This window comes from Arabidopsis lyrata, assembly GCF_000004255.2.
Source record: "Arabidopsis lyrata subsp. lyrata unplaced genomic scaffold ARALYscaffold_6, whole genome shotgun sequence".
NCBI classification, from domain to species: Eukaryota; Viridiplantae; Streptophyta; class Magnoliopsida; order Brassicales; family Brassicaceae; genus Arabidopsis; species Arabidopsis lyrata.
The window spans coordinates 10,034,274-10,057,791 of record NW_003302550.1 but is presented as its reverse complement, the minus strand read 5'-3'; the positions used below and the strand labels follow the sequence as shown (position 1 = coordinate 10,057,791).

The following is a 23,518-nucleotide window of genomic DNA, read 5'->3' as shown; positions in this document are numbered from 1 at the left end:
TCAATATTGTATTATAGCACATATAAATGTCAGAATTAAATAATATATAGCAGTGGACAAGAGCTATAGTAAAAGCATATATTATAGCACAAAATATGATGCTACACAAATATATATTACCGCAATATACAGTAGCTATTGTACAATGACATACGATAACAAAAAAACAGATGCTATATGAGAATACGTAATAGCGTGTCAAATGCGCTATAGTATTTGTCAATTTTGTAGCAGTTAAAACAATGCTATCGTATGGGTTACCCCTACGATGGCTGCCGATGTCATAGCATTTGTGAATTCGCTATGTGATATGTATGATAGCAGATATTCCGCGCTAATGATGTCAACATTTCTTGTAGTGCAACATGATTACAACGTAACGTAAGCACTTAAAACCTACTAGATTGAATCTGCATGTACAAAGCTTTTGTTAAGAATTGAGATGCTTATGGAAAGAAAGAAGCTGCAAGAGGAAGTTGTAGCTAAGACTGCTTCATGCCTATTATAAGAGCTCAAAAGGAAACTCAAGACTAAAATTCAGTTTCATGATATAACTCTTTTCTCTATCCATGTTTGTTCTGTTACAAGACAAGACTGTCTCCAAATCAGAGATGTTTCACGTACATACATTGAGGAGAACACAAACATCATTAATCATTGTACTCAAGGATGAAACACAAAGGTGCTCTTTGTCTTTTGGGAAGTTGACTGAGCAGAGAGCTGCATCACTTTTCAATTTCAAGTTTTAATCTCATTATATGTTTCTTGTCTCACTAAATGTTGTTAGAACCAGAAACATCGATCCTTATTGTGAGTAATTTTCTGTAAGTACCATCCATAAGAACGGCATACATTTTTCAGTAAAGCATTATAGATTGAATCTGAATCAAAAGTCATATCTTATTACATTTTCTAAACGCCTAAACGTACCTCCTTTACAATAAGGACTACCATCAATATCTAATATAATAAATAATGAATCAACACTTAAATTTCAAACCACAACCTCCGCTTTGTGCTTCCATCTCGAAGAAATCTCTTTTAGCAACGGCCTCACATCCACTGAATCCAAGTCTTTCCTCGACCAGTCACAGAAGAATTCATTGTGAACATCCTTGAGGAATCTCAAAACAATATCCAATGGTCCTTTCTCCTCACTCTCATCTCTCTTATTCTTACATTCTGAAAATGAACAAGATTGGTCTCCAAAATACTTGTACTTTGCGATCTGCAGCAAGTTTTTCTTGTCATGAGGCCAAACACTACACTTATCATCAACAATCACAACCCCACGTTCATCAGCCAACACAAGATCAAGCGTCTTCAAATCAGGACTCTCTCTTCTCGTTATAACCCGATTTCCAAAGTAAATCTTCTCCGGATCAATCAACTCCAACACAACCTGAGCATAATCACAACCACCCTTTGTGTAAACATACATGGAGAACATCTCATTGCATTCTTTCAGAAACTGGTGAACAAAAGGTCTCAGCTTTATCAATGATTCATCAGGAAACCCACTGTTGAATCTCCATAAATCTTTCCTCGATCCAACCTCTTCTGTTAAACACTTTTCAGATTCATAAAGCTGTGAAGCTTTAATGGTGTGAACAAGCGTGTGGTCCAAGTCAAGTACTAAGTGAAGCTTCTTGTCTTCAAGCCAAGAGGTTTGAGAGATGACCCGTTTTGTAAAAACTAAAGCTTCGTGACTCATATGCATTCCTTTGTAGAGATAATCAAAAGATCTTCCATCGTATTTGTCCAGTGTTGTATTGCAGGAGATACAGATTTTGTTGCGGACGAACCAGTGTTCGCAATTACGAGATGGAGACTCTTTGATCTCTGTATCGATCTTACGTCTTTTGGATTGTGGTTCAAGAGAAGAGTTTTCAACAAGAGACATGGTTTCGAATCGGATTCTACTAGAACTACTAATCGAGACCCACAGCCAAGAATCACCTGAAAAGCTTATGAAATCGAGTCAAAAAAACCAGACTTTTGTTAAAACCCTAGAGAGAAAAGAGTGAAAGAAAGCTGAGAAATTTGTTGAACACTAAGAAAAACTCTGCCTTTGGGTTTTACAGAGAGAGAGAGAGAGAGAGAGAGAGAGAGAATGGCGAGAGTGGCGAATCAATGGAAATTTCCTTTTTTTCTACGAAAGCACCGTCTCTCTAGACGCGCCAAAACCCTTGTCCTGCGAATTGACGATTATACCCTCGTTACTTACTCGATGCACTGAGGCCTTTTGAACCTTAATGGGCCTATATAGTTCACGTAAGATCCTTAAAATATTCAGCTCAAAATCTCTTAACAAAAATAATATACAGAAAATATTTTAATTTAACATCAAAATATTTTAGGAAAATATCACAACTATGTTTTAAAATTTATCGTTCATTTCTCACTAATGCTAAATATGTTGTCACATTGAATCCATATATAAGAGTTTTCCAACATCTTTCAACAACAATATCACACATGTTTCAATTTTGTTATTTCATGTAAAAGACAAATTTTTTTTGCTAAACATTCATGTAAAAGACATGTGGAACATTTATATGCATATCTCGTGACTTATCCAATTGCTTGCAACGAAAAATATAAAATTTTCGGAATCATACGTTCTAAGCTATAAAATCAGTATCTATACTAATATTTTTGAAGTATATTTTTAGCGGATGGGGTAAAAACATTTGAATACGATAGATATCCGATTTGTTTACAAATTTTGATCATAAAAAATTTGTTGAGTCTGGTTATATTTAATCCAACTCATACACAGGATATTTCATATTTAATAATTTAGATATTTAGAAGATTTGATTAAGATTTAGAATTATGATTTCCCTATCATCTTTATTTGATTTGTTTTTAATTGTTTTGAATCATCGTATAATACATAGAGTAGAAAAAGAACCAATTTTTTTTTCTGCATATATTGTGATTCAAAATTTTAAAAATAGACATATATTAGCTAATTGACGAAAAATGTGTGTTCAACGTAACACATCGACTAAAATATTTAGACGGGACGGATTTTAGTCGATAATCATATCATAAATAAGATCAACATTAATAAAATAAATAGGTTTTTGGCGGGACGGGTTTGGCGGGACAGGTTTTTGAAATTAATACTTTTAGAAAACAAATCACTATTTTTTTGAGATTACTATTTTCAGAAAACAAATTACTACTTTTTGAAAATTTTAAAATTACTACTTTTAGAAGAAAAAAATCACGGGACATGTTAAGAAATTACAGTTTAGGTTATATTTCGGAACGGAGTTATAGGGTGGACGAGTTTGAATCAATATTTATAAAATTTTAAAATATTAATAACATGCCGTTTTATTTCATATTAAATCTTCAGTTTATTAAAATATAAATGTCTTAGAGAATGAAACAATTTGTAAATTTTTATATATAATAAATAATTATTAAATTTTAAAATCACTACTTTTAGAAAACAAATCACGGGACAGGTTATATTTCGGAACGGGTTATATGACGGACGGGTTTGAATTAATATTTATAAAATTTTAAAATATCATTAACATACCGCTTTAATACCAGTTAAATCCTCAGTTTATTAACAATTGTCTCGTGGACTCGTGGTATACTGTTACTTAATTAATAACAATTGTAAATTATAAAATAAAAATATTTTATAAGGAGGTACAATTTGCAAAATTTTATATATACTAACTTTAGAAAATAAATTAAAATCTAGTTAACATTATTAGTTTCTGATCTATAATATATTTACAGAATTTGTCTCAGAGTTGGAATATGCGTATTTCTCAAATTTCCATAAAGTTAAGCTAATCCTCTTTATAACTTTCAAAAGATTTGCACAAGACGTGTTACAATCTACCATGACACTACAATGAGTATGACAAAGAATTAATTGCATCATTATCGTTATCATTCCAAACTTTATTTAAGTAATACAAAAACATAAAGCAATAATGCCTTTAGATGTCCCAAGCTTTTATAATAAGAAGAAGATGCTCTTTTAACAATTCTTCTTAACGAAGCATCACTTGTCTGTTGGTCACCACATCAAAAAAATTTCTAAATTGAATGAACCAAACCAATATATAACATTTTTCCACTTTAATAAGTTTTATTTGACTTGTTTATGCAACAATGGTCGGGACCATCTTCCCATCTACCAACTTCTTCCACTAATCCTTCTCTAATCATCCTTTTAATTATAAGGTCATTACTTAAGCTAAACCATACTAACATAGCATCATCGTTTTCTGAAAGCTAATTATTTAATCAAGCTAGGAAAATATTGACAGCTAAGCCTAAGCTAAACAATTTTAGGAAATTTGTTTTGTTATTTTCAGAATATTCGGCATCAAATAAACATCTACAAATCGTAGTAGTAGTTCGTCACCAATATATATATCATATCTAAATTTGGTGTAACGGTGGTTGACTTTCTTAATAATTTTTAAATTGTTTATTTGAAAAAAAATAGCTGTTTCTTTTTGTAAAGAATATAAGAAAATTAAAAATGATTTATCAAATATACAGATAATGTGAAAGTCGGTGATTTTAGGTGTTGAATTTTTCTTTTAATAGAATTAGGTTATATCATGGCAATTTTTTTTTTTTTGTTTGTCAATATCATGGCAATTTCTAAATTATGTTTATGTAGTGTATAGTGTCTACACTTAGAATTATGTTTTATGTCACCAGTCGGCAGTCACTTAGATTTTTTTTTTTTTTTTGTATCAATGATGGATTTTAATAGAATTGAAATCCAGTGTTATTCAACTAATGATTATAAATCTAACGTTAAAATCTAGTGTTATTAGATCTTATACTTCATTAGATTTTAAAAGTTTGGTGTTATTCAATGGTGGAGTTAAAGTCAATTCTTTAAGGTTTGTAAAATCCAGTGTTATTCAAAACTAAAAGACTTGTAAAATCTTTGTATATTAAGTCATTTCAAATGAAACCTCTTTGGAGTTTCATGAGTAAATCATTAGAATCAAAATCCAAGATATACTGCAGAGATTTTGAAATCCACATAAACAGATTCTTAAAACCAATATCAGAAAACAAATCTAAACCTTAAAGAATTGACTTTAACTCCACCATTGAATAACACCCCCTTACATAGAGTTACATATATAATTTCTAAATCATGTTTTGTATTTTAAAATGTGTTTTCATATATCTACAAGTTCTTTTATTTTGATTATAAGTAAACTTGTCATCGTTTTTACATCTGTAAATGTAAATCCACATATTGATGTTCTTTTTTTTTTAATGTTTAATACATAGCATCAATAAAATTAATTATTTTTGTTCAAATGCCAAGATAAAAAAAAATATTTACGTTTGATGTTGTATCTAATTGATAAATAATCTCAAATATCACATTAATTTTTTAAAACAATTAGAATTTTGATATATATATATATATTTATTTATTTATGTGATTCATGATGTTAGCCTTGTTATATATAAAATTTCCTTAAATCATTTCCATAAATAGATATTTATCAAAATTATGGTTTATATGATTTATCTTAGATGGATTTTTAGAGTTTCGGGATGATAAATCGAATTTGTTACTTATTAAGGTTTCTATTTAATTATAGATAAATTTTAAATTTACACTAGAGTTGAATAATATATAAATATATATAATCTTAATGAAGTTAAATAACATTGTTTTTTTCATTTTATAAACAAGGAAACAAATTCAAATCTAATTACTATAAACTTTCTCTGAAATTTCAAATTTACCTACTAAATATAGAAATATAATGTTAGGACTAAAAACAATATTAAAAGTGAGGAGATTTAAAAAAAAATCTTAGGAATAAAGCAATTGCAAGAATAAATTATTGAAATATAAAAAGTTAAAATTAATTTTAAAAACATAGCCACTAAAGTAACAAATATAATAACAAAATTTAAATAACAATAAAAATATGGAAAATAGAAGTCCAAAAAAAGGTTCTGTAGTGGAAATAAATCCGAAAGGAGGGGGCCATAGGTTTCTGCTGTCGAGTTGAATCCAATCGAAAATCGAATCGAATTGAGTCGAGTCATCATCTCCTCCGCCATTATCGTCTTCTTCTTCTTCTTCTTCTCTCTCTCTCTCTCCGCCACCTCTCTTCAATTCTGACGCTTCTCAGATCCTCCGATCCGGCGGCGTTACTTTTGCTACACTTCCGTCTCCATTTTTGTTCGCCGTGAAGCTAAGGTAAGACGAATAATAGCTAAAGCAAGCTCTGTCGACGATTTTTTTTCAGATTCGTTTATCATTTGCTTCCGATTCCGCATGATCTGTTGAATAGTATTCTTATTTTGATTGAATTTCGATCAAATGCTGCATATATATCGATCCATGCCATGAATTTTGTTACAGGAAAATTTTCTGAAAAACGCGTTGACGGATCTGATATATAGCTACGGATTAGAAATGGCTTCGCTGCGTAATTCTCTCTGAAATTTGTTCGTTGACCAGCTCGAACAAGGTTGATTGGTTTTGTGCTCATCAGGAGTTTTTAGGGGTTTTTGTTTTGTGTATGCCTCCCGATCACTGTTTGTCGTCTGTTTCGTCCGCGGAACTCAAGAGCAGAGAGATTATTAGCTTACGGATATGCAGAAGAGTGGTGTAAATCGGAATCCTTCTTTAAGAGTAGCCATTCCTCAGGCACAACAGTCGCTTAGGCGTTTAGGGTTTTGCTCTCAAATAGCTACTGGCGCATCTCAGCAGTCATCTCCTGTGGTATTCCCTGAAAAGAGAAGCAAGAAGGTGAAGGCATCTTCGAGACGTGGTGAGGTTACTAATGATCCACAGGTGAAACCGAAACCTGATGAGCATCGGATTGATATTGGTGGAGGAGATGAGAAATCAGATTTGTTAGGTAGTCTTGTTTACGCCGGGAAGCTTGTATTGGATAAGAGGAAATCTGCGAGTGGGAAAGATGCTACAGAGATACAGCAACCATCTGCCACAGACGTCTCTAATAAAAAAGCAGTTGATGCAAAGCTTACAAGCAGCGCTTTGGTTTGGGGTTCTGACATGCTACAGCTTAACGATGTTGTCTCGGTAGGTTTTTGTTGGCCTTGCAATGAACTTATTAACTCTGTGTATTGGAGAACTGAGTCAACAAACTTATCTATGTTTTCCAGGTGACATACAATGTTGGTCTTAGGCATTTCACTGTGCATGCTTATCCAGTTGGAAAGGTTTCTTGTGGCCTGTCTTGCTTCACGAAACCAAAGAGAAGCCGCAAGGATTTCCGCTTTGTCGCACCTACAGTTGAAGAAGCAGTTCAATGGGTGGCCAGTTTTGGAGACCAACAATGTTTTATCAACTGTTTACCACATCCTTTAGTCTCAAAGAAACAGGCTTCATCTGAGTTATTTTCGGTCCCCGTCGATACTCCTCCCGAGTTGGTCTTCAGGTGTAAGAGTGCACCCAAAATGCTTGTCATATTGAACCCTAGGTCAGGGCATGGACGATCTATCAAAGTGTTCCACAATGTAGTGGAGCCAATTTTCAAGGTACCATTTCCATCCTTTTGTTCTTTTTGGATGTCGTAGTCCTACATCAACACATTATTTTTCACTTTTAGGTACCCTAGAGAACAAATCCATTTCTCCGATCCCATTATGCATTTTCTTATTATCTTGTCTATGATTTTGTAAACTGTCACAGCTGGCCGGGGTTAAGATGGAGGTTGTCAAAACAACTAAAGCAGGTCACGCGAGAGAGTTGGCTTCCACTGTCGACATTAACTTGTGCTCAGACGGTATCACTGCTTGTTCCACCACTCAATGATATGTTTAACATATCTAGCTTCTAGTATTTACGAGTTCTTAAAATTCTTTCAGGTATTATTTGTGTTGGAGGTGATGGAATCATCAATGAGGTATGATAATCAGCCTTCCTAAACTATACTCATTTTCTTCCGTATTTTCTTTGGGAGTTAAGCTCAAGAACTGATGTTCCTGTTATACCATACTTCCTGTTTCTTATCTGCTTACAACCCTGGTGCCTTATTGATTCAATTTTAGTATTATAATAGAACTATATTGGCTTATTTCAGCGTGCTCACACCACTTTGCAAGCATGCTGAATAATTTAAGAGTTTAGTAACTCTTATCCTCTTGAGCGAGGACTTTGGGATGCATCTTATAGGGAAATACTTGCTCGAGTTGAAACTCATGAGAGCTTTCACTATTGATTTTCGATTGATGTAGAACTCTTTAGGTAGACTAAGATGCATGCAAAAGACAGCTTTCGATGTTAACATCTCCTAGATTCTATTACTTGCAATTAAATCCATCTCGTGGCCTGCCTAATTTCAATGTCGCAGGTTCTTAATGGTCTACTTACTCGAAGCAATCAGAAAGAAGGAGTTTCTATCCCAATTGGAATAGTACCTGCTGGTTCTGATAACTCGTTAGTTTGGACTGTCCTTGGTGTACGAGATCCTATTTCTGCAGCACTATCTATTGTAAAGGTACTACTGCCTAAAATCCTATTTGTCCCTGCTTTGTTTTATCCTGCCACCAAAATTAATTAGCTTCTGCTTAGTTACTGTTTTCTCAGCTTAAAGGAATATTTTTTTGGTTTAGGGTGGCCTAACAGCTACTGATGTCTTTGCTGTTGAATGGATTCATACCGGTGTTATACACTTTGGAATGACTGTATCCTACTATGGTTTTGTTAGCGATGGTAAGTGAGAGTACCTGTGTGCTTTGTCTTGTATGATTTTCCAATGATAAACGGTTTCTCAAGTGTAGTTAATTTTGATTCTGTATTCCTCCTATCTTCTTTGTTTCATTCACCGTTTCTGCAACTGTTTAGATCTTTCATGCATTTTAGAGGAGATTTTTTTTAATCTTCCTCACAGTAGTTTTTCAGTTTATCTTTTATATATTTCAATTGTCACAGTGTGAACACTATGTTGAGTTGTTGACTCTCAATACACTTTATTTCATAGCATATTGCAGAAATATGCACTCTTCTGATGATGAGTTAGAAGCTGCAAATAGCCAAGTTATTCAAACATATTATGGATTAAATATAATACATTGAACTTGTTCAAAAGGCTGGAAATCTCTCTCCATTTCTTTAACAGTTCCAATGTGTGTTTGATGTATTAGTTTGAGCTATGGACGCTGTCTCGTGTTTGACGATCAGGATTTTTGCTGTGAAGTATTTCTTTTGCACACAATAGTACCTTCATGAATACTGTATAATTTGTGTGGCATTCACTTGCTATAACTGAATTCATGGTTTAAAACTGTGTTTGCAGTTTTGGAGCTCTCTGAAAAATACCAAAAAAGGTTTGGTCCTTTGCGTTACTTTGTTGCTGGATTCCTCAAGTTCATGTGTTTGCCAAAGTATAGCTATGAAGTGGAATATCTTCCGGCACAAAAAGAGGATGCGGAAGGCAAAATTCGACTTGAAAAGGAAGCGATGGATATGCAAGATCTCTACACGGATGTAATGAGGAGATCAAGCAGAGAAGGATTCCCTAGAGCCTCTAGTTTATCAAGTATTGACTCCATAATGACCCCAAGCTTAGGCGAAGTAGACACGTGTAGCAGCACACATGCCAGCACTGAGCCGTCTGAATATGTCCGTGGAATAGATCCTAAAATGAAACGCATGTCCTCTGGAAGAAAAGATGTTACGGCTGAGCCAGAGGTTATTCATCCTCAAGCACAGTCAACAACCCCTAATTGGCCAAGGACAAGGTCAAAGTCAAGAATGGATAAAGGATGGATGGGGTTAACATCTGTGCAGGATCCTCCAACTCGATGTTCATGGGGAAATACCGGTGGTCATGACAGGGAAGATATATCATCTACTGTATCTGATCCAGGTCCGATCTGGGATGCAGGACCCAAATGGGACACTGAACCGTCTGCTTGGGATGTAGAAAACTCGATCGAGCTGCCTGGTCCTCCTGAGGATATAGAGACTGGACTGAGGAAGCAGAGCATCACACCAATATTTGAGGATAAATGGGTTTCGAGAAAGGGACATTTCCTCGGCATCATGGTCTGTAACCATGCTTGTCGGACTGTGCAGAGTTCTCAAGTCGTGGCTCCCAATTCAGAACATGACGATGGTACAATGGACATGCTCTTGGTTCATGGGTGTGGAAGACTGAGGTTGCTGAGGTTTTTCATACTTCTGCAAACAGGTCGACACCTTTCTCTTCCATATGTCGAGTGTGTAAAGGTAAATTGTCTATTTTCTTATTTTACTGTTTCTGCAACTCGGGATGTGCTAAGAAATGCTAATCAAACGGTCAAACTCAATGCAAATATTTTAAGTCTAGAGTAGAATGTAGTTGATGAAAATGCATGACAATTGCAGGTGAAATCGGTGAAGATAAAAGCGGGAAAAAATACACATGACAGTTGTGGTATAGACGGAGAGCTGTTTGCGTTGCATGGAGAAGTGATATCGACAATGCTACCTGAACAATGCAGACTGATCGGTAATGCTCCTGGACGACATTCATAGTTAATTAATCTCATCCAAATTGTGAGGATGGAGAATGAGAGAGAGTTTGGATGTTTATATATCTTGAATTCTTTTAATTGTTTTCTGTTTTTGTCGGCGTCAAGTTTACGGGTAAGTATTATTATCTCATCTATGTGATAAAAGAAGTAACATGAGAGAGTATACCAGTACATCCTTATGTGCTATAAGTTCCCTAAAACTCTAAAACCCCTTTGTATATTCTTTTGCCCTTTTTTTTGTGTGTTTTGAATTATATATGTACTGTGTATGTGTTTCCTACAACGATTTGTGTGTTTTCATTTCCTCGTTTTTTTTTTAGCTTGAATTTGTCGATCAGTAATGAAATATATGATGTCCAATAAAGAATATGATGTTTAAAGATATTGAAGTGATACAGAAGATTCTTTGTGTCTGACTCGGAACTTTCAAGCATCACAGTTGGATTTAGTAGAAGCCGCACGTTCCTTATCCCGTGAACGGAAGGACACACGTCTGAGTTCTGACTTGTTTCTCTCGCTGTGTCTTCTTCTCCCTTTCCTTTTCACTTGTTAGTATTCACTCTTATCCTTTTAATTTCTTAAAACCTTACTTATCCGTTTCATTCACATATTTTTCTTTGCCTGCATATATTTATCATTCACACGTTTCTTGATTTGTTTCATTTGGAAAAAAAAAAAATCATATTCAAATAGCATCCAGATAAATATGTAAATTTGACATAAAAAGGAAAAAAATGCATATTTTGGCATCAATTCTTCATCGTGCATGACGTTAATTTCTTTTCTTTCATTTGATTTTCACTCTGTATTCCTTCATTCTCATCTGATCAGTCAAAATGATAACACGCTTTAACTCTAGTGATGAATTCGGTAGTAAATCATTGATAGCTTTACTAATTAAAAAAAAATTCATCGTATTAATTATTAAAAAATTCTTTTTCAAAAAAAAAATTTATTAACAAAATAAAAATAAACATATATATCAATGGTCAAATTTTAATAAATTTAAAAATTGCGAAGCAAAATTTATTAGTAGAAGGTGGTAGCAAATAACGGAACAAAAAAAATTATTAAGGAAACAGTATTTTCCACTTGCCCAATCTTCAAACACATTTTCTTCTCTCTCTCAGACTCGGACTCAGATGAGTAGCCCCGTCGCTTTGTCACCGGCAATCGCCGCCGCCGTTAGACCTCCATCATCTCACGACTGTCTATCCGCTTCCGCCACTAGTACTACCACCGCCATGGCGCTCAAATCTTGCATCTTCGCACCTCTCTCGCTATTCACCTCTCAATCTCGAATCAAACACTCAAGCTCAAGAAAAACTTCTCGAATATTCACGATTCGATGCGATGTAGCGATAAAATCCGCTGATTCGGTGAACGCAGACGCCAATCCATCATCTTCACCGTCAACAGAGGAAGAAATCGAAGCGGAAGCGAAGGCGAAGATAGGATCTAGGGTTAAAGTAACAGCTCCGTTGAAGGTTTATCATGTAAATCGAGTAGCGGAGGTTGATTTGGAAGGTATGGAAGGTAAACTCAAAGATTACGTCGCTGTTTGGAAAGGGAAACGAATCTCAGCTAATCTTCCTTATAAGGTTGAGTTCTTCAAAGAAATTGAAGGTCGTGGTCCTGTTAAATTTGTTGCACATCTTAAGGAAGATGAGTTTGAGTTCATTGATCAGTAGTGATTAAACCAATAAAAGGCAAATATTTGTCTTTGTTGTGGTTACTGGAATCTGGGAATGGAGAATGATTTGTATGTAGTGTGATGTGTATACCTATAGCAAATCATATACATAAGGGTTTTTTCACTTCCTATTGATGTTGATTTGATCTTTTTATTGGTTTCTTATTGTTAGATAAGAAACGAAAAGTTGGATCTTGATGTGGTTTCTTGATTCGTAAGGGTAATTTTAGGCTGCGTTTGTTTCAAACTCTTCCATGTCAAGATCAAGATCCAACTTGGGATAACTAGGTTTGGAGTTTGAGACTAGCATCAATGAAATTTCTTGAATCGAATAGGTTGGATCTTGATCACGGTGGTAAGGTGATTAGGGATTAGAGCTTAGAGTTTCTACAAGATTTTGAGTTAGCACTTGAGATGTTACATAGTGTCAGTGTGGCTTGTATTTTCATGAGTCTTAGGGATTCAGTTCCGTAGGTATTCAGATGATTTCCGATGCAAATCCGTGTTGTCTCTGTTTGGTTCAGGTGTCTTTAGCATATATAATGTTTGATTTGGAATCAAAGGTAAACTATTGTCATTCCTCTCTTTTGTCTTTTCTAGTAATTGTGAATTCAGCAGCCTCGTGGTTTTGGAATTAGTAGTGATCTTTATGCTACTTCATATTGTGGTCGCATTTGTCCTAGCGAGATAGGGGAGAATGCAATCTAGATGTGTAGTCGTCATCAATCGCATTTGATCTAGGAGATGATCTAGCTACGATTGTTAGTCTTTGAAACCTTGTAACCAATGAAAGTGGTTACGAATTTGTTGGCGGTCAAAAATCAGTACGAGAAAACGATTTGATTGAAACGTTCATTTGGTAGACATGTGATTGTAAACCATATATTTTATGTATTCAACCATTTGTTTCAATTTTTAACCGCGTGTATCAACCGTCTAGTTGAATTGTTTGTTTTGATTGTACGTTCCATCCGTTTGTCCAGTTGATCATCCCGGAAGCGGTTCACCTCTAATTAGCGCCTCAAACAGGATTACCAATCAAACTAAAAAATTTCTGGTCGAAATGTATGTAGGAAGAGAAAGTATAAATAATACATATAAAGTGGATTTGTTTTGTACTTGTAACGTTTCGCCCGTTTTTCGTTCGTGGGTCAGATCTCTCTGCCCGCTTTGGTTTTGCTATTTTCATAAACTTGAAAGACTTGTCGAAAACAAGATATTGTAGGTAGAGAGCATAGTCAAAGTGAGATTTCGTAAGGTAAACAAGTTCATCATAGATGTCACGAGTTTGTCATTATTCTTTAGAAAAAAAATAAACAAAACTTATTAGTAATATGTTTAGATTTTGTGAGGAATATTATGGTTGCTTGATCTAGTCTAACGTACTAACACGTCCATGTATCACGTCTTCCAAAGTTCAACGTTTATAAAAAGATTTGTATAAAAATTGGAGTGGATATTCGAGCTTGCATATAAATAATAAAATAATTGGATTACAAAACTCAGATTTAGTGACAGCACATCTAGGCCAAGGCCAGGCAATACCATGGTGGCAATGATTGATTTAGCTTTTTAATTAGCGAGTGAGTGCATTGTGCACTTTCAAAAGCAAGCAGCCAAATTTATAACGAGGGACAAAGTAATTTCAACTTTGAAAGTCAAAACGCTTATATATCCCCGTAATTGTAGGTTTCTATTACAAAATTTAGGCTGTCATTTTTATTTTTCTAGTTACTGTAATCTTGTCTTTAAAAGTTGTTACAATCATCTTCCAAATTAAAAACTTTATCATACCGAATGTTTATATAATTAACATCTATGCATAAAGTAGTTTTCTTGATGTTACGTTATTAATTTCTACCACCTAATGAATTTCTTCTTTAACAAAATAAAAAAAAACAAACATTATTTTTAATTTGGTTTTCCTAATAGTTTTAAGTAAATAATGTAACATGTCAATTCTACTTAATTATACATTGCAAACACTAAATCAAGGTCCCTAGTTCTAGAACATCAATGACGGAGAAAGTAGTATACTAATCCCTAGTTTTTTTGCTCAAAAAAAAAATCCGTTCCAAATAGATTATGAGTTTAATTTGGGTTAATATTAAAAACATTACAACAAAAAATATAAATTAAAACACTGTAAATTAACTCTTTTACTAACTAAATTAATGTTATTATTTTATTTATATTTTTAATGCTGCCAAAAATAAAGCCCTTTAACAAAAAAAAAAAAAAAATTGTTTTTAGAGTTTGAGTTTGTGTACTTGTATTGTATGGGATCTCTCATGGCCCCCATAAAATTAGGTAGTCCGTTATAATCAAGCCAAACCTTTCACCATTATTTTTTGTCTATCCAACGTTGGTCTATCCAATGTCACTATTTCATTATGTACAAAGTTTTACTTTGCTATTGGATCGCTAATTTATTTATCCCCACACTACGTTATCAATAAAATTGTTTTAGATACCTTGGAAAATAAAATAGTTGATGTAATACATAAACCGATAAGTTATGATAATTGTATAATTGCTTTTGACGATTTTTTCCTATGTTAAGACATGAGATCGACAAAACGAAATACTACTATTACTGGAACATTTATTTACATAAATTTTAGAACTTTTCGACAAGGGTCCATGATAATAAATTATTTAACATCTAAGCAATAATCACCTATTAATGATTACATTGTCATTTTCCATTATAGCACCGACAGTAGTTTCATAATTCAATTATATAAAATTCGGTCAAAACTTTTTCTTAAGGATTTAATTTGCAAACCGGGAATTCAGTTGTGCAATGTCTCCCCTTTTTAAGTCTTTTATTGATTAAAAAAAACTATTTTTGGATATGCAAAAGTACAATATTTTGTGCATACAATCTATTTTCTTTTCCACTGAATATACTCTATGTACAACAATTAATTGATAACCAAACCATTTTTGCATAACCTCCAGTAGAAATCTTCCATTTTCATTACCCATTCTCAAAGTGTTCATATAAACATTTAAGCATCGATTTTCACCACATGATTCAAATGCCTATTTGATTGATAATTTTTTAGAACGTCTCATATGATACCATGAATTCCCAAAAATATGTTGAACGATGAACACTTAAAGAATTGGTTTGATTTATATCACAAATGCTTTTTTTTTCCTCGAAATCTTTACTAAAACAGCTATACAATGAACATACCTACTCTATATTGATTTTAAGAAGAGTAACATATTGAAAAATGACTATCATTACCACTCAAAGAAGATCAAAAATGATTACTAACGTTTTTTTTAAACTGTATATTAGGAATATCGAACCGCGATTTACTAAACGGATGGTTGTACTACAAACCGCTTTGTTTTAACCATTTATTTGAATGAATGGTTGTATCCGTTTGTCTGATTGGTTAAATACATCAAACTAGATCATGATCCGTGCTATACAGCACGAGATTAAATATTTTGTATGAACCAAATTGTATATTTTGTTTGAAAAAAATAAATAATAATATAGTATAATAGTATAGTTTTCAAGTGATGCCATATAATATTTTATTTTTATTACTATTTTGATATAATGTTGTATCAAAAATTTATTTATAACCAAATAATAAATGAAAAAAAAAGGAATAGATATTCTATTAGTATATGAGCTTCCAACTCAAAACCAATTGGCAATGAGTGGAGAGACTCATATATCTTATATACTAGTTAAGATTCCTTGTACTTTCCAATGTGGGATAATATTATCCGTAATACGCCCATTCGAGATGATGGCTCTAGCCATTGATTTCGGTATGCTCGGGCATGGATCGGCGGGCCAACTATTGGGCCGGGCCGATGGTGGATTGGATTTGGACATGTACGGATCGGACTCTGATACCATATTAGTATATGAGCTTCCAACTCAAAACCAATTGGCAATGAGTGGAGAGGCTCATATATCTTATATACTAGTCAAGATTTCTTGTCCTTTCCAATGTGGGATAATAATATTATCCCTAATATATTCAAGTTTGGTGTCTAGTGAGTAGTGATGCAAAATATAAAACATCATGGTTTAAATTCTGACAATCCAAAAATGAGGAATCAATAATGGTAAAGTTTAATAATTTGTTCTCTTCCTAGTAAATGTAAATGTGAATAGTAGTAAGTAGTAGCAAGATGCATGAAAAATGAGGAAATCCAAAAGTTAAATGAAAAAATGGTTTTGGAATTTGAAATAGAGAGAAGAGGGAGAAGAAACTAAAAGAAAGAAGACGTAGAAGTAGTAGCCAAAGGTTAAAAAAGTATCTCTCTTTCTCTCTCTCTCTGCGCCTCCCTTTTTGCTTCTCTCTCTCTCTTCTTCTTCTTCTTCCTTGTGCTCTGCTCTCTGTCAATCTCTCTCTCCTTTTTTACTTCGCCATTGGAGAAAAGTGAAATCACTTTCAACTTCTCTCCTCAGATTTTCTTCTTTTCTAAGACAACAACGAAGTTCCGAGTCAGATTTTTCTCTCGCTATTCCTTAAAAAAACTTCTCCTTTCTCATATTTCCCCAAATCCTCATCAACCCTTTTCATTTCTTCACTTCACCAAATTCGTTTTTTGAATTTTTCGTGGAGTAGAGTGAGATTGGCGTTTCTGGAAGAAGAAAGTTAAGCCCTTTTTTTGCTGGGTACGGCCTCCATTTCCTAAAGGCTTCGTTTTTGTATCTTTCCCAGAAATGATTTCTGGGTTTTTGATCTGTTTCCCGTTTGAGATTTCAGATTGGTTCAGCGGTTGAGAAAGCGGAGATCTTGAGGGATTTTTTTTTGTTTTGGTATGGTTGATGAGAGTGTAATTTGAATGTCCACCATTTCAAGGGTTTCGTTTCCGTCATGACCACCAAGCGAGCTTATAAGCTTCGTATCCTTTTTGTTACATCAATTTTGATTCTTTTCGTGCTTTTCTCGGGATTCTATTTTTAGGGTTTGTTCTGGGACACAAGTGCCGTGTTTGATCTGCTGCTTTTATTTGATATGCACGAGATCTGTCTGTGTTCATCTTTTTCATGTTTGCATTTTTTCCCCGTGGAGTAATTTAAAGACTTGTCTGTTTGAATTTAAGACTTATCATCATCAAGTCAAGTTTGAGTTTTGACTAGCCTTGACTTTGTGTGATTTGAAGAGGAATTTGTGGCACATTCTGCTGCTGTCAATTGTCTTAAGATCGGAAGGAAATCTTCTAGGGTTCTGGTAACAGGTGGTGAAGATCACAAGGTCAATCTTTGGGCTATTGGTAAGCCCAATGCCATTCTGGTCAGTTCTCGGTCTACTGCTTCTATCTTCTTTGCTTTCCTTGCTGCATTATGTGTTGGTTATTAGTTAGTAGAGTGGTCTAGGAGATTCTCTCTTTCTGAGTATCTCATCTATTGTGGATGTTTGTTGTCAGAGCTTGTATGGGCACTCAAGTGGAATTGATTCAGTGACGTTTGATGCTTCCGAGGTCTTAGTTGCAGCAGGAGCTGCTAGTGGTACTATCAAACTTTGGGATTTAGAGGAGGCAAAGAGTAAGTTTTGTAGTTCCAAAAGACCCTTCTTATTTGACTCGATTTGACTTCTATGATTACTTATGCACTCTTTCACTTGCTACGATGAGTAGTTGTCAGGACTCTCACTGGTCACAGGTCAAATTGCATCTCAGTGGATTTTCACCCTTTCGGCGAGTTTTTTGCGTCAGGCTCACTAGACACAAATCTTAAGATATGGGATATAAGAAAAAAGGGTTGCATCCATACTTACAAGGGTCACACTCGAGGAGTCAATGTACTTAGATTCACCCCAGATGGTCGCTGGGTTGTATCTGGAGGAGAGGACAACATTGTGAAGGTTGGTAGCTGCTCTCATGTCAGTAGTCATTTTTTCATTTCTGGATATGAGATTTAATGTTGTCTACTGTGGAGGGAAACACAGCTGCTTAGTTAGCATGATTAGTTAGGATTTACCTTTGGGAGAATTCGGAGCAATGAAACTGCACTTTTGGAAATAGACTATAAGCTGGCTTTCGTGAGATGGTAGGAATAAGCTTTTGTTCTAATTCTCTTTGTATGTATCTCATGAATGACGTTCGGTAGTAGGCATCGACGAACTTGGGATAATTTAGTGCTACCTCTCTGCACTTTAGCTGAATATGGTATAGGACAGTATTTAGGACGTACTATTCTTTTTTGCATTTTGCTAAAACACACATAGACCACCTGACCAACTATTTAGGATGCTTCATCTCTCTTGATTATTGCTTCTTTTCCTCTCTCAGCGCACTGTATTGTTATCTTGAAAAGAAATTTACTGGGAACCTTTTTTTATCTTTCTGTGTGTTAATGGATCTGATATGCAGCTTGTCTTTACCAGGTGTGGGATTTAACAGCTGGAAAACTGCTGACCGAGTTTAAGAGTCATGAAGGGCAAATTCAAAGCCTAGATTTTCATCCTCATGAATTCCTACTGGCAACAGGTTTGTATTACTCTTGAAAATTTCTAACACCGACGCTCTCTTCTTTTGGCATGACATACTTGATAACAACACAAAATAAAACTTATAGGCTAAGAGTGACTGATCACAAATGTATCTTGCGGTAACCAGCCCAGCCCAACCGGTTTTATAGATACCTGTGTCATGGCGTCATCTTCTTTTTATGTAACTGGAACTCTTGTGGCCATCTTATCTCTTTAGCTTTTGTGATTTGGGATCTGGGAGGGAGTACATATGCATCTAAAGTATTTTTCATTTCTTTGGTCATATTACAGAGGGTGTGTGTAACATAGATATTTTCAGAATGGTCCTATATGTTGAGTAGATAACAAAGGAATTCAACGTTTTAATATTGACTACTTTTCTCTCTCTCTGGCAACGCTCACCTAAATTTTTACATGGAATATGTAAAATTAGTATGATTGCAATTATTTAAAGCATTCTGTTATTGCCTGTGGTATCAGGTTCAGCTGATAGGACTGTAAAATTCTGGGATCTGGAAACATTCGAGCTGATTGGTTCTGGTGGACCTGAGGTACTACTTGTTTTACGCTAAGTCAAACTGGTGGCATTTTATTTTCACTCTACCTTTAATACTCTCCTTTTCGTTAAGACTGCCGGGGTCCGTTGCTTGAGCTTTAATCCAGATGGAAAGACTGTGCTTTGTGGATTGCAAGAAAGTCTCAAGGTAAATCCTTCTATACTTTGATATGCAGTATGTAGGTTTCTTAGATTAGATCTATGTTAATCGAACAAATCATCTTTTGAGGATTCTTTCTTATGCCTACTCCTTTGCTTTCAAAATACACATGCCTACCCTTCTTACCGCTCACTTCTTTAGTTTTATCCTGTGCAAATCGTAGATTTTCTCGTGGGAGCCAATTAGATGTCATGATGGAGTGGATGTTGGATGGTCAAGATTGTCAGATATGAATGTTCACGAGGGAAAGCTTCTTGGTTGCTCATACAATCAAAGTTGTGTAGGCGTGTGGGTTGTAGATCTCTCGGTATTCCTCTCTCCCTATATATCTTTTTTTGTTTGTTTAATTGTAGCTAGTTGTAATCTTTACGAACCCACTCATTTTCGGATGCATGGTTAGCGTACTGAGCCATGTATGGCTGGAGACACTGCGCAATCAAATGGTCATCCGGAGAAAAGATCTTGCTCAGGAAGAGATTCAGTAGTTCTCAATGATAATAACTCAAAGACAGTTCTCGGGAAGCTGTCCGTTTCCCAGAATGTAGATCCTTTATTGAAGGAAACAAAGTCTCTCGGAAGATTATCTGTTTCTCAGAACTCTGATCCTTCGACAAAAGAAACAAAGTCCATTGGAAGGTCATCAACATCCCAAAATTCAGATTCCTCGATGAAGGAATCAAAGCCTCTCGGGAGGTTGTCAGTTTCTCAAAATTCAGACGTTTCTAAAGATTCAAGGACGTTGTCATGTATGCTTGCTTTTATTATTTTTCTCTTCTCTTCTTACTTTTTATCTTAGCGCTGATTAAATGATATGCCATTTCTGGTTTTGTCTGCTGTTTGAAGCCACAGGAAGTTTACCAGGCACTCCTCATAGGGTCAGTTCGACCAATGTGTCAAAAGCCACTTCGGGTGTTTCAACAGCCGTCTCTAATGCTGCAACGTCACGGAGAAATTTTACGAAAGCTAACCCAAAGGCGAATCCTGTCAATAAGGCAGCAGATTTTGTTCCGGTGATTGTCCCCAGAGCAGACCCTAGAATAGAGCAGGCTACTGAATCCAGAGCAGAACTTGACATAATTGCAAGAACCATGCCTTATTCGTTGCAGGCGGCTGATTCTCGAAGGTCACCTAGCAGCAGAAATAACCCTGATCTGCCAAATGCTTCTGGTTTTGAAATGTCTGAGTCTCAGCCAGTTGAACCAAATAATATACTAGATGGGGGTACCCTTCCTGGTGGAAAGGGTGGCATGCGGGGTGCAACTGAGCGAAGCATTAATGATTTTAGATACAAGAGATATGGCAGGAGTAATTCAAGGTCACGGATGGGGTCACCTCCACGAAACCACGATGAAAACTGTATGTTTCTGTCCTTCTGAATATTTGCCTATTTCAGTGCTAATATGAATGTCAGCTAATAGTCTTACACCACCCAGGCCCCTAAAATGTGGCCTATAGGGTTAATATTTGTGAGATTACTCCAGCGAAACATGCAAATAGTGGAAAGAATCCTGTGTTTAAGATTATAGGTTGCTTTTAGGTGCATCATATCACTTGTTTAGTTGGCCCTTGTAAATTTTACGTAGCTGTGTTGAGTTTGATAGATGATGTTCTCAGTTCTAAGCTTTAGTCGTTGTTTCAGATGACTTGGTAAGCCACAAATCAAATAGAGACCCAAGCCCCACTGAAAGTCAGAAAGGAGGTGATTCTTTCAGGCCAGCTTTCATCTTTTCTTTTGCAAATGAATTGAATCTCATCCATTGTGTCTTATCATATCAGGAAGATTCCAGTCGCTCGTCATAAATAGGGAGAGAAGAGGAAGATTTTCAAATTTCGAGGGTCCTGTTTCGAATTTTTCAAGTGGAAATGTGCCTGCTCCAAACATCCGCCCTTCAAATATGGTATAATAGCCTTAATATTTTCAGCTTGAGATCTTGATGCAATAACACACTGACTGTAAATTGCAACAAAAGAGGGAAATCAGAAGAAGAGTTATGCACAATGAGGAAATTACGGTTTTGAATTTATACAAATTCAAATGGACATTACTCCCTTCAGGGAATCTTAATAGACATAATTTATTGTGAATAGTATTTTTCAACTACACATCTAGTCATGCTTTTGCTCGTGTTCCTCTGAGATCCAGAGATAATATATATTGTATTTCCTTTCATCTAGTTCAAGCAGAGAGGGAACCATATGCCAGTTGAACAAGGGATCGATTCTCCTTCTGAAGAAAATATTGTTGAAGACATAATGGGGAAGCACGATCAATTTGTCAGCTCTATGCAGTCTCGTTTGGCTAAGTTACAGGTAACATGCTTAGCCCTAATTAGACTAGTACTTATTAGAGTTTTTCACATGCTTATGCATATCCACGACCGCCTAGCATGCTTAGAATTACTATTTCAACACTTGGCCTGTTTTAGCTGGGAGTAAAACGCTAGATATGGTTCTCCTGTTCTTGACAAATCATGATTGAAAATTTGGTTCTCGCTTACTTATGTTGGTTGGATGTCAGGAGATTCTTAAAGATTTAGGATTGGAAAGACTCCTAATATATTCTGTCCTAAATCGTTTCATCAAATTTGCAGGTAGTTCGCAGATATTGGGAAAGGAATGATGTAAAAAACTCGATAGGTTCGATAGAGAAGATGGCTGATAATGCTGTAAGTATCTTCTATTTGTATCAATAGTGAGGTATCTGAAAAAACATTACCTGCTCACGCAAATCTTCTTATTCATTGGTTACAGGTTACTGCAGACGTATTGGGTATAATAACCGAGAGAAATGAGATTTTGACACTGGATAATTGTACCTCCCTTCTTCCCCTTCTAACAGCACTTCTAGGGAGCAACATGGATCAGTAAGCATTCACTTTCTTGATAAAAAAATTGGGAGTCTTCCTGCTAAGCTTATCATGTCTCATGGATGCAATGGAATATACTTAATAGGCTCGATCTTTACAGTCATAGATATAGTATATTAGATTACGACTTCTTGATTTGTTCTCACAATGTTGGCTACACCATATCTTATATTTAGGCATTTGAGCGTTTCCCTGGATTTGCTGCTGAAGCTTGTCAGACTGTATGGGTCACCAATTTACTCATCACTGTCAGCTCCAGCATCTGTTGGTGTAGATATCGAGGCTGAGCAAAGGTTGGCATGTTTTCAGCCTTATTGTGCATATCTATAAGCCATTGTGTATGATAATTTTGATAGCATACTCTCTTGGAACTCAAAAAACATGTTTACTGCTATATAGGATCGAGCGCTACAGCCGTTGCTTTGTAGAGCTAGAGAAAGTCAAAACCTGCCTTCCCTCCCTAGCAAGGTGAGCGACCAAAGATTCCATAATTCTCATTAATTGTGTAAGAATCTATGTGGCTCACATGTTTATGTGCTGGACTTTGTGTAGAAGAGGAGGTTTGGTGGCCAAGTCTGTGCTCGAACTCAATCTAGCATTTCAGGAAGTTTCATCATAATCACTCTTGAGTCTTACAAACCCTGGAAACCGCAGAGCAAAGCCTGTCTTCGTCATGGAAGAACCCGCATCATCCCAAGTCCCAACCCTCTGCTTTTTGATGTGGATTTGGTTCCAAAGGGAGTCTAACCAAAAACTAAAAGCTGATACTTACTAAGATGACCAAAAGAGTTGGAAGGCAAAAATCCTCCCAAGTTAGCTGCTTCTGGTCACTAATCTTTGTCTGCATTGTTCTAACTTTGGTGTGTAGTAGAGAGTGAAAGAGAGAGAGAGAGAGAGAGAGAGAGAGAGAGAGAGAGCCATTCGGGCTGTGTATTGTTCTTCTAGCCGTTCTGATATGAATACTGCTTGAGTTTCTGCTCTTCTGAAAGAGACATGTTCAGTGTTCTCTCAACACATTAATAGAGTTTTTTCGCGGTTTATTGGATTTCATGTCCTTCAATCTTATGTTCTACGTTATTAATTTATGAGCCAACAAGAGGTAAAAAGGGATCAATACTAGTTACTAAATGAGCAAAGCTCAGATCTTGAAGTTTGATTTTGTGTACCAAACACTATGTTGTTCTAAGTCTGAATTTATTTCTATACGAAACAATAAATGAATTGAAGTGATCATTTTAG

The 23,518-nt window shown here is 35.3% G+C and overlaps 4 protein-coding genes across 4 annotated transcripts; 3 read left to right on the top strand and 1 right to left on the bottom strand.

Annotated features, from left to right (window-relative positions):
* Nucleotides 1-371: 371 nt before the first annotated feature.
* Nucleotides 372-2,256, bottom strand: LOC9310200 (RNA polymerase II C-terminal domain phosphatase-like 4). Its single transcript, XM_002872011.2, has one exon. The coding sequence runs from the start codon at nucleotides 1,901-1,903 to the stop codon at nucleotides 995-997; it is 909 nt and encodes a 302-aa protein (XP_002872057.1). The 5' UTR covers nucleotides 1,904-2,256; the 3' UTR covers nucleotides 372-994.
* A 3,707-nt stretch (nucleotides 2,257-5,963) lies between these two features.
* LOC9310199 (sphingoid long-chain bases kinase 1) lies at nucleotides 5,964-10,824 on the top strand. Its single transcript, XM_021021381.1, has 9 exons — nucleotides 5,964-6,232; nucleotides 6,398-7,084; nucleotides 7,168-7,542; nucleotides 7,697-7,790; nucleotides 7,873-7,910; nucleotides 8,358-8,504; nucleotides 8,620-8,719; nucleotides 9,303-10,237; nucleotides 10,376-10,824. The coding sequence occupies exons 2-9, from the start codon at nucleotides 6,632-6,634 to the stop codon at nucleotides 10,523-10,525; spliced, it is 2,292 nt and encodes a 763-aa protein (XP_020877040.1). The 5' UTR covers nucleotides 5,964-6,232; nucleotides 6,398-6,631; the 3' UTR covers nucleotides 10,526-10,824.
* A 764-nt stretch (nucleotides 10,825-11,588) lies between these two features.
* LOC9310198 (ferredoxin-thioredoxin reductase, variable chain, chloroplastic) lies at nucleotides 11,589-12,367 on the top strand. Its single transcript, XM_021023337.1, has one exon. It carries the CDS (start codon nucleotides 11,667-11,669, stop codon nucleotides 12,213-12,215), a length of 549 nt encoding a protein of 182 aa, XP_020878996.1. The 5' UTR covers nucleotides 11,589-11,666; the 3' UTR covers nucleotides 12,216-12,367.
* Nucleotides 12,368-16,524: 4,157 nt separating this feature from the next.
* LOC9310197 (katanin p80 WD40 repeat-containing subunit B1 homolog) lies at nucleotides 16,525-23,339 on the top strand. Its single transcript, XM_021022826.1, has 19 exons — nucleotides 16,525-16,877; nucleotides 16,969-17,107; nucleotides 17,369-17,499; nucleotides 17,633-17,750; nucleotides 17,843-18,069; nucleotides 18,592-18,694; nucleotides 19,177-19,247; nucleotides 19,326-19,400; nucleotides 19,576-19,719; nucleotides 19,813-20,158; nucleotides 20,256-20,768; nucleotides 21,052-21,111; nucleotides 21,189-21,310; nucleotides 21,588-21,722; nucleotides 22,004-22,078; nucleotides 22,164-22,276; nucleotides 22,456-22,572; nucleotides 22,679-22,747; nucleotides 22,832-23,339. Exons 2-19 carry the CDS (start codon nucleotides 17,080-17,082, stop codon nucleotides 22,896-22,898), a joined length of 2,514 nt encoding a protein of 837 aa, XP_020878485.1. The 5' UTR covers nucleotides 16,525-16,877; nucleotides 16,969-17,079; the 3' UTR covers nucleotides 22,899-23,339.
* Nucleotides 23,340-23,518: the final 179 nt, after the last annotated feature.

What these genes read in the sequence shown, in the direction of transcription:
- LOC9310200 (XM_002872011.2), bottom strand. Translation starts at nt 1,903, where the DNA reads ATGTCTCTTGTTGAAAACTCTTCTCTTGAACCACAATCCAAAAGACGT.
- LOC9310199 (XM_021021381.1), top strand. Translation starts at nt 6,632, where the DNA reads ATGCAGAAGAGTGGTGTAAATCGGAATCCTTCTTTAAGAGTAGCCATT. An exon ending in CATTAACTTGTGCTCAGACG is followed by an intron (nt 7,791 to 7,872) that starts GTATCACTGCTT and finishes AAATTCTTTCAG; the next exon opens with GTATTATTTGTGTTGGAGGT. An exon ending in CTATGGTTTTGTTAGCGATG is followed by an intron (nt 8,720 to 9,302) that starts GTAAGTGAGAGT and finishes CTGTGTTTGCAG; the next exon opens with TTTTGGAGCTCTCTGAAAAA.
- LOC9310198 (XM_021023337.1), top strand. Translation starts at nt 11,667, where the DNA reads ATGAGTAGCCCCGTCGCTTTGTCACCGGCAATCGCCGCCGCCGTTAGA.
- LOC9310197 (XM_021022826.1), top strand. Translation starts at nt 17,080, where the DNA reads ATGACCACCAAGCGAGCTTATAAGCTTC. An exon ending in CACTGAAAGTCAGAAAGGAG is followed by an intron (nt 21,112 to 21,188) that starts GTGATTCTTTCA and finishes TTATCATATCAG; the next exon opens with GAAGATTCCAGTCGCTCGTC. An exon ending in CTCGTTTGGCTAAGTTACAG is followed by an intron (nt 21,723 to 22,003) that starts GTAACATGCTTA and finishes TCAAATTTGCAG; the next exon opens with GTAGTTCGCAGATATTGGGA.